Below are 14,492 nucleotides of genomic sequence, written 5' to 3'. Positions count from 1 at the left end.
ACAAGGACCGGAGGGTTTCTAAACAATTGCTGAATGGGCTGTGCGATGTTAAACTCGTGCATGAGTTTAAGTAAAAATGCAATATTTATAATGTGCTAAAATAATGTGTTACCTATGTGATATTTATAAGTTTTTAATACATGTACGTAATCCTCTGTGTCACTGTTTAAAATTCAGAGTTGACCGTTTTTCAGCCTAGGATGTAAAAAAAAGAAAAAAAAGAATGTCACATAAGTCAGTTTTTCTTTTCAAAGTGCTTGTAATGAGGCAGCTGAGTGGTAAAATGGTCACTGAGGCTTTTCTCTGCTCATATTATGAGTCAGACCATGTGGCTGACACAGCCATCTTTCCAAACTCGCTGCTCAATCTGCAGATGAAAAGACTAATTATTACAAGGATGCAATACAAAAGCCATGACAGATAGAGGGATATATTAAGACCAATTATGTTGTGAAAAATTGAAGTATGAAGTCAGTCCATATAGACAGAAATGGAGGTTAATTACAGGTTGACCTATATGTGACAGCTAGCGTGGTTGTAGTTAATGATATTTTTATTAATGCGAATTTCAGGCTAAGGTGGGTAACAATTCCTCTGCACATCCTACAAAGAGTAGAGTGATAAAGTGTTTCGACAAATGTCTCATTGGTCCCCTTGTGTAAGGTGACCTCACCATAAATGTTCAATGTAAACTATGAAATAACGGAACTGGTACCAATTTATGAACTCATAAAATTACTTCTAGTTTTGACTTAAACACATTTTTTTCAAGACGTTACTCATATAGAAAGAAATCAGCTGGATTGATTAGTGGCAGGATCACCGTCTCTCCCCTCAGAGAGCAGGATCCACACCCAGGTCGCCCCAGTAAAACTGTGGTATGGACTCTTGATCCGCCTCTATGTAAGCTCACTGAACCCAGAACAAAGAGGTTGTTGTCAGGTATCGGGGAGCCAAGAAGAGTTGATGTGAAGCCAAGCAGGTGTCTACCACACTAGACAAGAACCAACATGCAAGCTGCTCTTTGCTTCTAGAAACATCTGAACTCTGTGTCCAGGAGTATTTATTCCCAGGAGCAACTCGTGCAGGAGTGCAATACCCTGACAGCCTAAAAACCCCTGAAACTAAAAAATGAAAAAGACAGCACCACCTGAAAAGACTTTTCCAATCATTTCCCGTATTTGAACTGATAAGCAATTGTATGGTGTAATTTTTACTTTATTACCAATAAATGAAATCATAATAATGTTATGAAGTTTTAGACCTGTCTTGAGCAGTATTCCTAAATGTTTTTGTCCACTCTTTGAACTACAAACACTGAACCAGGCAAGAACCCAAAGATTGATTTACCGTTGTATTAATTTGTCTTCCAGTGATATACACCAAATGACAAGGGAATGTACCACTGCACTCCAATGTTCATCTACTGCCTTTGTTGCCTTTTTGTCTTAATGAATGCAGAACAAAATGTGACTGTCAGAGTGACGAAGCAGTTAGTTGGTTCACTGATGCTGTGAGAACATGGTCTTGTCTGCCTTTTGTCCCTGTTAGTCTGTCAGTAACAGCAGACCGAACGCAGCCTTGGACATATTCTTAACAACCTTATATACCGTATAAACCTCAAATTTTTCAATTCTGTATGATAGCTTTAGTATATATATCTGTAAAAGAAAAACCACCACTTCCCTTTCTTTGCTTGCAATGGGTAAACAAAGCCCCCAAACCCTATGCCACTGTCTTTAGGTTAAGTTTAACAAGATTTTCTCAACTTGAAATCAGGCAAATAAACATACTTTGTATTTTGCAGTCTGCGCAACATAATGTGTTATAAATTTTATAATTTTGAAAAGTGTCTGTTGTTTACATGTCTTATGTTTTCATGTATTTCTACCACACTGATGTGCTAATGCTAACGCTAACGTCTGTGGTCTCTCACAACGTAGGTGTTCTTGAAGAGTGACCGCGTGGCCAAAATGGTCCAGAGCGGTGGCTTCTCGGCCACTGATTTCAGAGATGTCTTCAAGAGGCACATTGAGAAGCGTGTGCGCAGCCTTCCAGAGATCGACGGTCTAAGCAAGGAGACGGTGCTCAGCTCCTGGATGGCCAAGTTTGACACCATCTACCGTGGTGACGAAGATCCACGCAAGGCACAGCAGCGCATGACTGCCAGCGCAGCGTCGGAACTGATCCTCAGCAAAGACCAGCTGTACGAGATGTTCCAGAATATCTTGGGCATCAAAAAGTTTGAACACCAACTGCTTTACCAAGCCTGTCAGGTATGTTCCCTGAAATGCTTCAATTTGAATTTATGTCTCAGTGTTGGACCCCAACATTCATTCATTTGATGGAAAATGGGCAAATAAACAGCTTTCCCTTTTTGTTGCGTTTGCCTATTGTTCCTGGAGTGTGTTTAAAGTTGAACCCTTTGCCAGCGCTTAAAATAGAACCGAAAGAATCTTGATCTTCTTTATTTATGTACTTGGATGGGTTGCTGGCCATGAGATTCAAAATCGAGTCTCTGTCAATGTCATTAAAAATTAATCTAGTCACGATTGGCTGTCAAATCAGATTTTAGCTGATGTATTGGAATCAATATGGAGAGAGATTGGTTGAATCAGTGCATTCCTAGTTTGTTTGTGACGAGCTGTAGATTTAGCAGCAAGTCACTGACACGAGCTGGAAAGACCTTTTATGCTTGAATGAAACTGATTATGGAGAATTAGAAAGACTGACATAGACTCACCAGATTAAACTTAAAATGTGTCATTGTTAAACACGGTGTTTTATGTATATGGCATTACTGTTATGAACAAATAGAGAATGAATTATTCATGATTTTTAAAGTTAAGAATGTTTTCTCCTGCATTTTGAAGTTTTAATACTTGTTAAACAATTGCTATTGTTGTCTCTGACGTTAATTAGACTTATTTTTAAAGAGATGTATCCCTTGAATATATCGCTCCTTCAACATATAGCTCCTTGTATATAAAACTTAATTGCAGGGGGCAATAAGTTGAGATTGTAGGCAGATAAAGGTAGACACTAGAGGGCTCGTGTCAGCCATAACTCTCCTCTGCTTGCTGCCCTTACAGCTTTAATGCTCTCTGTGGGAATGCTGAAAGCAGCACTAATGTATTCTTTCTTCAGAGGCTTGATTAAAAGTCGTATCACGGCAGGATTTGGAGGAAGCCGCTGAAACATTTAAATTCACTAATCATTTAATGCATAGAAATCATACCTCTTCACTTCATTGAGATCTAATGGACACACCTCTTAAAGGACAATGAATCCCAAATGCTGCTTAATTTCACTGAATCGGGTGCCATCGGCTCTACGGAGAGATTCTAGTTAAGTCTGATAAAGTGCTTGCACGGGGGACATATTGTTTATATGTCTGTGTTGCCTTGTATGTCTTCGGCAGGCCCTGCTCTGCAGTGTTTATTATTTAGATGCTTCTCCTGGGTTGTAAAACATCGCCATTGCCTCCAAATCCACTGTGCAGTTTTCCTCCAAAGCCTTTGAAGATGCTTAACCTAGTTTTTTTATGTGCTGGCAGCAGGGCTGTTAGTATAGGGTCATAAATCTGCATGCAGAACATGAAAACATTTCCATGAACAGATATGGACAATACAAAGCTACTGAGGAACAGCAGAACAATACACTATCTTGGAGGCCACAAAGCCATGTGTGTGTGGTGGGGGTGGTATTTATCATATTTGTTGCCTTGTGAGGACCAGCATTTTGTTCCCCACAAAGCTTCAAAGAAGGTCTGATAAAAGTTTTTTAAAAAAAAAGTTGTTTGAGGCTGGTCGGAGAATGCATTTGGCTAATAATTCACAAATACTTTACTAAGGAAGGATTTATATATACATATATATATATATATATATATATATATATATATATATATATATATGTATATGTATATGTATATATATATAAAAGTAACCGACAGTAGAGATATTGTATACTTCGACGTATGTATGGATAAGTGGTAGAGAATTTGCATAAGAGAATTGCAATGACTGTTTCCAGCTGCTTAGCCAGCTGTTCCTGGAGTCCTCCCTCATTTTATTTGCTGTTGTAATGAATATATCAGACTGCACTAATGGTGACTTTCAGCATTTCCTCGGTAAGCAACCAGCAGCTATATATTGCCCTCTGCTAAATGATAAAATCCTCACTAAAAAGGAGACGAGGCAATCCAGTCAGCATGCCTCAGGGTTGCTGGGATTTGATGAAAGGTTTTCATGGACTGGCTGGGATTCAGAAGCCATCGCTCTTTTTTTTTTTTTTTTAGCTGTTAACGCGAAGGATTTACATTTTTGCAATAAAATCTAAATAGTAAAAAGGAAGCTGTGGTATATTTCGGTATCGTGCTGAAATATGAGCAACCCCTGGAAATGACTAACAGACTGATTAGACTGGTTCAGCCGTGGTTGCGCCAGCTCGACCCAGAGTTTGCTTCATTTCCTGATGGCTGCACGTACTGAGCTGCACTGACACCAAGTACAACTGAACAAATAAGAGTTTTGGATTCAGACATCAAACATAGTGTCAGTGAATGAAGCGACATACTCTGTAACATGACTGCAACTGTCAAATATGAGACAAAAGGAGGTACAGAAGCGGCTACCTTTTATAATAAAGCTGTTTATTTCTATACTGTCGAGGAAGTAGGTTTGACTTCACTTGACACGACAGCAATTATGGCGAAAGATGTAATGCCGAACGCTAAGGTAGCTCAAATTGTTGTTAAATGAGGTCATACTCATGAGCACAAGTGACTTAAAAGACAAATCCCTTTCATTGCAGACATTTTTCTTTTTCTTGTTTTGTTTTGTTGCTGTGTTGCTAACACAATTTAGTCTTCTGTCACTTAGTTGTAGATGGAATAAGTGCCGGAATACGTTGAAATGTTGACCTTCTGAGCCTTTTTTGTCGATTTTTGGGGTTTCTCTTTGAATTTAGGATTTTTTTCTGATGGCAGAAATACAGCAAAGTTGTGGGAGCGACCATGTTGTCTGTTTGTTGTCATTATGTGAACACTCTTAACTGGGAAATGGGACCTTTCCAAATGGGAGCGTTCCCAATTCCAGCTGCCTGAAAGCACAATTAGCTCACCACAATCAGACTTCTCTCCCTACAGAGCTGTAAACCGTGGCCTTTGTAACTCCCCTCGTTCCTTCACTCCCTTTAGAGCACAAAGGTGTTGATGAGGGGCACTGAAAATTTGAACCCCAACGGCAACTGATTTTACATCTCAGACTTAATTGACTAAACCAAATCTGAGCAGGAGGAAAGTTCTCCTGATTTGAAAAGGACTGAAGTGTTTAATGGAGATTGTTTAGTAATTTGCATGACTCACACATAAACTTTTTCACACTGTGCACTTAAAAACACACACGCGCACACACACGCAGACACAGGCACACACACACACACACAGACACACACGCGCGCACACAAACACACACACACACACACACACAGGCCACATACGGGAAGTCTAAATATATACCAGCTGCTTCAATTCCCCCAGGTCCCATTCAGCTCTTTATGAAGCCTGCTCAGTCTTTGTTCTCTACAAGAATACACCTCTGGTTTAGTTTGCTGTTTGCTGCTAATGTCCCATCATCCACCTGGGAATTTGTCATCAGCTGTGCTCTCGACTACCCGTCTGCTTCTGCACTGTTACATTTAACCTGCTGTCAACTTAGTCAACGCTGAAATGGCGCCACCTTTATTTAACAACTGTGCTGTTGTCAGCTTGGGGAGCAGAGAGTGAACTTACCTTTTAGCCAGTCTTACTTTTCATGAGATTGCCTGTCCACATATATCATGTATGTGGGCGATTGACAACAATGACCTTTCAAAAGTTGTAGGTCTCCATGATTAGGTGGCTGAGCAGCTCAGTAGGAGGGTGGCTTTTGGTTCACACAGACGCTGACCTCAAGCTTCACCCACAGCCAGGACCACATTTGCTTTTCTCAACTGTCAAGGGAATGATGCGAATAATAGAGGAAAAGCAGCCCCACCCCCCCCCACCCCCCTTCACATTATCCCTCAAAGCCACTCCTAAGGTGCCATTTTAGAGATGAGCAGCAACCCCTTTATCAAATTGACAAATCATGATATTAACTTTATTTATTATTACTGAAGATTTTGCAGCTGGGGAATTTTCGTGATGCGGATGTAGGTCTGTTGAGTGTTGTAGGAGGAGATAATCCACAAACGAGACAGTAAAAATGCAGTCTCAGACGCCGACAGACCATGCTGCTGGTTTTCCACGCACGCCATTGGCAGTTCTTTTGGGATTGCGTGGGTCAGATGTCGCTGGCACCAATGGCGCCCAGAGCTTGGAGTGTTTTGACAAGCAGCGCAGGATCGCCCGCAGCAGGGGAGAAGGAGCCGTTGAAGCACAGTGCAAGCAGGAATACAAGCAGTATTTTGGGTTGAAGAGGAATCTGGTTTCCATGTACTCGTCAGGACAAAGAAGACTTCTTAGCACAGGATGTTCACTACTGTTGGAGTGTCACTGTATAGCAGAGCAGTACTCAGTGCTGAGCTGCAAGTGCAGACATTTTGCTGCAGCTGGTGGCAATGTCTGATTATGTGCTCTACTAAACAAGAACTCTGGGTTATGTAGCGGGGTGGCTGCTCAGTGGCCAGCACTGGTAACACACTAGACTTGACAGTTCACACTTACTGTCCTGCATTTAAGATGCCATCTGGCACACATCATTTCATAATGTGCATGTCAGTAAACAGAATCTGTTACATAAATGAGTAATGTAGCAAAAATCCAAACCAGCTACCTATATAGTTGGGATAAAGCTTTCAACTAAATGTTTTTAACAACGGTATTACCAAGGCTCTTGCGAGTCCTTCTGATTTCTATTTGTATATTTGTATACTTTCTTTTTTTATATTTTCTCCCTCCTGTATGTCCGAGAGTATGTGTTACTTGATCCGAGTCCGAGCTGCTCACCGCCTCTCTCTTCTACCCCTCCCCTTCAGATAAGGGCTGCACCACAGCCTCTCTCTCTTAAAAAGGATTGCTGGAGGGGCAGAGAATCAATACAGTAAAGCCTGAAAGACAAGGCCTGTTAATGTAATAAGAGTGGGTGAAATGCCATAAGGCACAGAGAGGTCAGCTCTGGCACACATCCCAGCAGCAGGAGACCGGAGGAGCTTAGAGCACTGGATCACAGCAGCTCAGCTGGAGAGCCCATGCAGCGTGGAGAGATGACTTTCTTCTGAGATATAAACAGAAACAGCTCATAAAAAGGATTTTTTTTTTTAAAAGATGCTGGCTTTGAAACTTCTAAAACATTATCTGTGTTTGTCTTTAAGTTTAATTATTACGATTTGTTCCCCCAAATGCGATAGCTGTGATGATCTGCTATGTATATTTTCTCCCATGTTTGAGATAACTAAGAGTTTAGGCTTCTGTTGCATATAACAACACCAGGATGTATTGAGGTTGGCTTTATTTGATGTCGTTATTTATACACAATTGTGTGGAAAAGTTTTGAACAGGAAATGACTGGATGGAAGAGCTGACACTTAAATATAATGACAGAAGTAGAAGTAAGAGGCCTTTGAAAAATGTGCATTTTCCGTCTCTAGAAACCCATTTGAGTCGTGAGTAAGTTCACTAAATGGGGTTTATTATGTCTGTATGTTAAGCTCAAATAAGTCCTCAAGAGGTACAAATATAAAGTTAGATTTAAGACCAAGCAAAAAAATTCAGACTCCTTGAAAGAGGGGCTTGATGCGTCGGATGCTTGTGTGAAAACGCTGCATCCAACTTTGAAAGTTAACAAAAGTCTGCAAATCAAATTCTCTCTCTGATTATTTCTAATTCTTGAAGATTTTCACCATCTTGGACTGACAAATTGGTTACAAACAAATTTACATTTGATCCCATCTGTGGTGCGATGATTGGCTAGTATCTCGCTCTAACAGTTCGACAACTGCTGTCATGCGAGCGAGCTCAGCACCACATGCATTAAAATAGAAAGAAGTGTGGAGCTCAATTATCAGATATCTCATCACATATGCTCTTGCGAAAAGAAGTGAAGCAAATCAACTTCATGTAATAAATAGAGAAAGGTAACACGTTACCACCTCCCCGCACGTGAATCCCATCATCAGATTTGACAAGAATGAGCCATTTGGACTGTGAGAATAACTGAGTGAGAGAAGCAGACAGACGAAGGGTGCAGGAAAGAGCCATCAGCCCTCTCCTCTATTTCCTTGCATCAGCTAATATAAAACTCGCATTCATTATTGATGCGCGAGAGCCAGGAATTTATCCGCTTTTCATTACTCCTGGCCAAAAACACGGCCAACAGATGTCAGGCGTCTCAGCCTGCCTAGAGCTGATATTGTCCAATGCGGGCAGTTTTGTGAAAAATTACATTACAAAGGGTTTTGTGTGTGTGCCAAAGCTGTTCCATCAGAGTCTAAACGTAATTCTTTATCTCTGTTAAGATATTTCACTGTCTTAGATTTGAGACATTGTCTTATTTTGTACCCTCGCTCAACTCGACAGTTCTCCAAAAGTTGAAATTTCATTCAGCGGACTGAAATCAACGAGACGAGCAGAACCAACAGTGGTCCATTCATGTTCTCGATGGTGATGGCAGCATGGTCCCTGTGAGGGAGTCATGAATTACTTTTGATACCCATCTAGTCAAGTTGGCTGCGACAATATGCTGCTATGATTGCAGCCCGTTACAACAAACCGGAGCTCTAATGAGCCTTTTCTTTTTTGCTCTGCTATTCCACTGGTAATCACGGCTTTCACAGTCACTTTTGCCTCAATCTGCAGCCACTTCTCATTAATGTGGTCCATCTGGTAACTGTTATTTAAATCCAGCCCAGAGGTGGTTAGCAACAAGTTACATTTACACATTAAAACTGGGAGCATCTGAGTCGTTTCGGTACTTTTAAATCTTTTGAGTATCTTTTCAAAGTTATATCTGGATACCCTCCTATTACATCATGCTACTTTTTTACACAATCTATTGCACCTTCCGGTCGAATTGTCATCTTTTTTTTAATAAACTGCAAAGTCAAACTACTTTTAAAAAAAATATATAAATCACTGTTATCAATTTAGTGTTTTACTTTGATATTTACCCTCGAGGGGACAGCAAAGTTAATTATAACCTAAAAATGGAGGTGTTTGTTTCATCATTTCTATATGTGTACAGTATATATATATATATATATATATATATATATATATATATATATATATATATATATATATATATATATATATATATATATATATATATTCTTTTTTCATGAAGTAGCGTTCGTCGATGTTCATGCAAGTGAAAACAAAAATAAAAATAGTCCCTAATATCATTTACTAACTAGCATCCACTTGGTCTCTTAGAAGATATTATTCATCACCTCTGTTCACGTTTTGTTGTGGAATTCCAATGCGATTTGATAAAAGCTTGGATTTTTAAAAATGATTAATATTTTAATCAGCAGCAGTTCAGAGGTGTTTTGGCAATTTATGCTGCTTTGTGGGGGAAAAAAAAACGCTACTGTAGCATGAATGTCTCATATGGAAACAAAACTTTATATGCACATCAAATAACAGATAAGAGGAAAGACGGTAGTCTGCGTTTTGCCGGTTCCGTTTTCATAAATTTTTTGGCCATTCAGTTATTTTGATACTGGTAGTAATCTTACTTCAGTGCAGTTTTTTGGCTTCTCTCCCCACCTCTGATTCAGTCACACCTCACAGTTAGCACCAGCTGTTTCCCATCACTCTGCTTTCCCGAGCTCAGCGTGATCCTACCTTCTCATCAAAAAGTGTGGCTTCACTCATTTTCCTGAACATATTGATTAGTTTGAGCCTCATTAGAAATGTTGAGGAAATGAATTGTGTCACGTCACTAATGATAAATGTGTCATATTTTCATGGGGTATTATTCAAAGGTATAATTTCTGCTGAATTAATGTCCATCCACTGTAACGACTCATTTCTATGCAGGACACGAGGGGCCGGATGCCTTCACTACACGGGGTGATTAATCTGAACCTGAACTTTTTGAATTACCTCACAATAATCAATGTTGTAAATAACGTGACATGTAGCAGGATTTCTTGGATTTTTCAACCATCATGATGAGGTAATTTAAGCCTGGGGGGGATGCAGGTGGCCGTGACTGCGACCCCCCCCCCAGGTTGTACTCGAGTGCTGCGCATCGTTTAATGTGACCTCCTTGACCCGCTGATCTCTCTCCATCAATAGCTGGACAACTTGGACGAGCAGGCTGCACAGATCAGAAGAGAGCTGGACGGTCGTCTTCAGATGGCCGACCAGATTGCCAGGGTGAGTTAGACACTGCGGGGGACACAGATATTTTTCTGTTATGTAATTACTACACTATGTTGCTAATATGGTGTAACTCGTGTAAACGTCCTAGTGTGAGTTTCCACCCACATAAATAAAGTACATTTTAATTTAGATGTTTTCTTTACAGGGAACTATAACTGCCGCTCCTTTGAAAAATGCTCTTTTATTCTCTCAGCATTTAGGAAACTTTGTTTGCAGTCATTAAAGGGAGAGTTCACCCTCAGAAATGAACACTCACTCATTATCTACTCACTGTCATGCATATGGAAGCTCAGGTGAAGTTTTTTAGTCTGCAAAACACTGCTGGTGATTAACAAAATGTGTCGCAGGAGTTTCCGAAACCATTGAGGTAGAAAGAGACTAATTTTCAAATGTTAAAATTAAGATAAGACCAAAAAAATGCTTCTATACTGCTCATCCGAAAGAATCCAAATGTCCTGCAGCATCGAGACGCAAAGCAGTGTTTTGTGGACGAAAAACTTGATCTTACCTTCCATTTTTATAACAGGAGGTTGTAAGGGTGGGGTGGGGGGGGGGGGGGGGGACTGACTTTTTTTTATTTGAGTGAACCATCCCTTTTAGCCCACATCCATTTCCTGCTCTGTTTACAGGGTGGGAAATTCCCCAAGTTTGTGTCTAAAGACATGGAAGCCATGTACATTGAGGAGCTCAAGTCTTCAGTCAATCAGCTGATGGCGAATCTGGAGAGCATGCCTGTTTCCAAGGGAGGGGAGTTCAAACTCCAGAAGCTAAAGCGGGGACACAATACCTCCATCATTGACATGGGCCAGGAGGATGAAAACACACTGTCCAAGTCCGATGTGGTTCTGTCCTTCACTTTGGAGGTATAGAACATTACATATAATTCTGGCTATGAATGTGAAATCCCGTCTGAATCCACCTTGTTTTATAAAATTGTGGTCATCACAGCAGTTTGACAGATTTCTGCTAAAACCGGAATTCCCAAACGAGAGCAGTCTTTGACTACTCGTCTGCTCCAGACTAAGTATAGAGGAGACAGCAGACCTTCTCAGGGGGCTGAACAGACTTGAAAAACAGCCTGACAATCACTCACGCTCACACAAACGCATTTTACCTGCTCCTTAACATGACTCATCTCGTTATCAGTCTGTCTGAGATGAGCTAGAAGTCGCACCTCATTCCTTGTGACGCTGAGCTATTTCAGAACCGCTACAAGTACATGATGTGCAACCAATGTCACACTTCCTTTCTGTCGCTCAACACAGAGATAGAAACAGAATTTTGGAGTTTGAATGCTGAAATTATTTGCGCAATGATGAGTGTTTACTGCGAGGAAGCAATTCGGTAGTGTTTTTGGTAAAGCTAATTTGTCTGTTTACTTTCCACTTGGCTGCAGCAAGCTTCCTGAATTCCCTCAGAAATCTACCGAAATAGTTTTAGGTTTGGAGTTTAGGCGGAACGTGTTGGAATGTGGGGTGAATCTTTTAGCCATTTTGACTTTTGTACATCAGACTTTTAAAGTCAGTTTGAAAAGAAGAGAATTAACCGAAGCGGGTAAACCAGGTTACGTAGTGCATATTATGATGAGAACCTGGCGGTATAGGCTACGTTATGATGGCTGCAAAGGGCAGCGTAGAAGAATAAAACCCAGAAATACAACAGTGTAGGTCTGTGGCGCAACCCACGAACCGTTTGAAAGCGAAAAATAGAGAGTGGTCTTGAATTATTACTTTAGGTTGGACAAGTTGGTTTTATTCTTTGCTGCCAGCTAATGTTGGATACGTCGCTGCTTGTCCGAAGAAGGAGGCAAAGAGGAGAAGGCAGAAACAGCTGGTCAGTCACATGGTACAAAAATTTGTTTCATCAATGTCTCAAATTAGGTGTTTCCATGTCATCTTTTACGAATATAATATTTTAAATGATTATTATGCTGTTTCTGCAAATTGCATAAAATGCACAAAAAAATCCCTTTACGAAAAGATACATTATTCTGAATTGGTCCAGGGTGAACCCTGCCTCTCGCCCCGAAAGCTGCTGGGATAGGCTCCAGCCCCCCCCGTGACCCTGAACAGGATCAGCAGAAGAAAATTGATGGATGGATGGATGGATGGACATTAACCTGAAAACACACATTATTGCGTCTTTTACCAAACTCAGATTGCATCTGTAAATGACAAGTAAAGTATTAACAGTGACAGCAAAATAGAATATTTTGACTCCATAGGACCAAATGTATATACAGGCTATAGATGAATGGATGTGGAAGATGATGTCTACAAGTAGTTTCAACAAAAGCTACAGTGAGAGCTCTGGTTTACGTGGATACTTCAAGGAGAAACTCTGCTAATAACCCAGCATTTGCTGGCTGAAGGGCACCAGCTGCAAGTGTAAAGTCTACCTGAGAGAGTACTTTCTAAAATACCAACCAAACTGTAGGAATTTGCCACCTGCACATCTGCTGCTGATTTTCTGCTCCATGAAATCGTTCAACTGAAGAATCCGTCCTCTTGTACAACCCTCCAGGTGGTGATCATGGAGGTGCAGGGGCTGAAGTCTCTGGCTCCCAACAGGATTGTCTACTGCACCATGGAGGTGGAGGGAGGTGAGAAACTCCAGACCGACCAAGCAGAAGCATCCAAGCCAACGTAAGAACCCTCAGGGTGCACACGCATAAACACATACGGGTTTGGCCGCATTAACGACACGTAACTAAGCTTCCAAAACTCAATGTGCTTTTTCTTTAAACTGGTAGTTTATCGTGAGACTCTAGTGGTCTTCAGGTTGCTCACACGTTTTGTTTGATGCAACTTGTCATTTCTACTACGATAGTGACATTTCTCAGACAGTCGAGTTGCCAAACCCTCAAAACATGGATTTGTTGCTACTTGACATTCGTTGTGACTTGACATTCTGTTGAAATGCCGTTAAAAATCAGCCTAACACATGAAAGGTGTTCACGGTTCCTACTTTGGTATTCATCGTAGCATCAGGTACAACGTGTAAAACACAAGATTAATCAGGGCAGTTGGGAGACATTTTGTAAGAGCCAGTTTTAACACTACTGACAGTAACACCCTGCGGGCATTAGAGATTGAGGGCTTTTTCGAATATTTAGTTGAATGAAAGGGAAAATGTCATTTCAATAATTTTAATTATCTTTCCAATAATTAATTCATTCTAAAGTTGTAGTGGCGAGAGTTTTTTCCCATTCTGTTATTGATCTTCGATTCCTCCTGGGATCTGCTTCGGATGGTTAAAATCCATCTTAGCAAACTTACAGTGAACCCGTACAGTCGGTCGCTCGCGGTTCCCTCTTGCTTCTCTTCTCGACCGTAGCAGGACATTAACAATGCTTGTTCCAGTCTTCTCTATGCGCCATTTCCTCTCAAAGGCACCTTTGCATATGAAGCGCTTCTTCTTAATAGGAATGGGACTGAGAAGTGGAAGAATTTCCTCAGGATACAGAAATACCTCTTCATTAACCTGTATTTAATACAATCAAGTTTTAATTAGAGGTCCTAGCAGCGCTGCCACTGGAGCCCTATTGTTTTTGTTCTCATTATTCTTCCTCTTCCTATTATTATTTTTTTCAAAGCGAAACTTGTTTGTGCAGCAAGAAAAAAACAAAAAAAAAACACACAAAAAAACAGCAGGTGGGCTTTAAATTCCGCCCACTGCTCCAGCGCATATAATGACAGGCCTAACAATCAAATTTGCATTTTTAAAAAGCTTGGCTTCGAGTCAAATCTGTTTTATCATTTTAATCCCTCCAGTCATTTGACCCTGATTATAGCTGCTCTCAGCTAAATTTGAATTCTGGTGTTTCACTGATAACGGCAGAGTCATCACTGGGAGTTTTGTGTCAGTGTTCACAACCACATCCAAAAACCTTTGTGGCAGGTTGACTTCTGACTCGTCTGATTAAGAGGTGAAAACGTATTGTTTGACATGCAATGAACATCTTTGTCTTTTTTTCATCAATTCATCCATACTTACTCTGCACAACTCACAAGAGAAGATGTCCATGAAAGATTGATGCAAAGTCCAGCTATTTTAAGACCCAAATGTCTTTTTCTGGTTTCACTAATTCAAGACATTTCATGAAGACAGAGATGGAGGG

At 40.6% G+C, this 14,492-nt stretch overlaps 1 protein-coding gene across 6 annotated transcripts in view; it reads left to right on the top strand.

Moving 5' to 3' along the window:
• The window catches only part of cadpsb (Ca2+-dependent activator protein for secretion b), a 62,428-nt gene that overhangs the window by 16,381 nt on the left and 31,555 nt on the right, over positions 1–14,492 (top strand). For all 6 annotated transcript variants that reach the window (XM_086199450.1, XM_086199451.1, XM_086199449.1 and 3 more), the window contains exons 3-6: positions 1,944–2,276; positions 10,286–10,366; positions 11,002–11,235; positions 12,896–13,017. In XM_086199450.1, coding sequence (XP_086055576.1) covers positions 1,944–2,276; positions 10,286–10,366; positions 11,002–11,235; positions 12,896–13,017 — 770 coding nt within the window. The remainder of the gene's footprint in view (positions 1–1,943; positions 2,277–10,285; positions 10,367–11,001; positions 11,236–12,895; positions 13,018–14,492) is intronic.

This window comes from Aulostomus chinensis, chromosome 3, assembly GCF_037954235.1.
Source record: "Aulostomus chinensis isolate RoL2024-O1b breed Wild chromosome 3, RoL_Achi_v1.0, whole genome shotgun sequence".
Classification (NCBI taxonomy): domain Eukaryota; kingdom Metazoa; phylum Chordata; class Actinopteri; order Syngnathiformes; family Aulostomidae; genus Aulostomus; species Aulostomus chinensis.
This window is presented reverse-complemented; position numbering and strand designations above follow the sequence as displayed.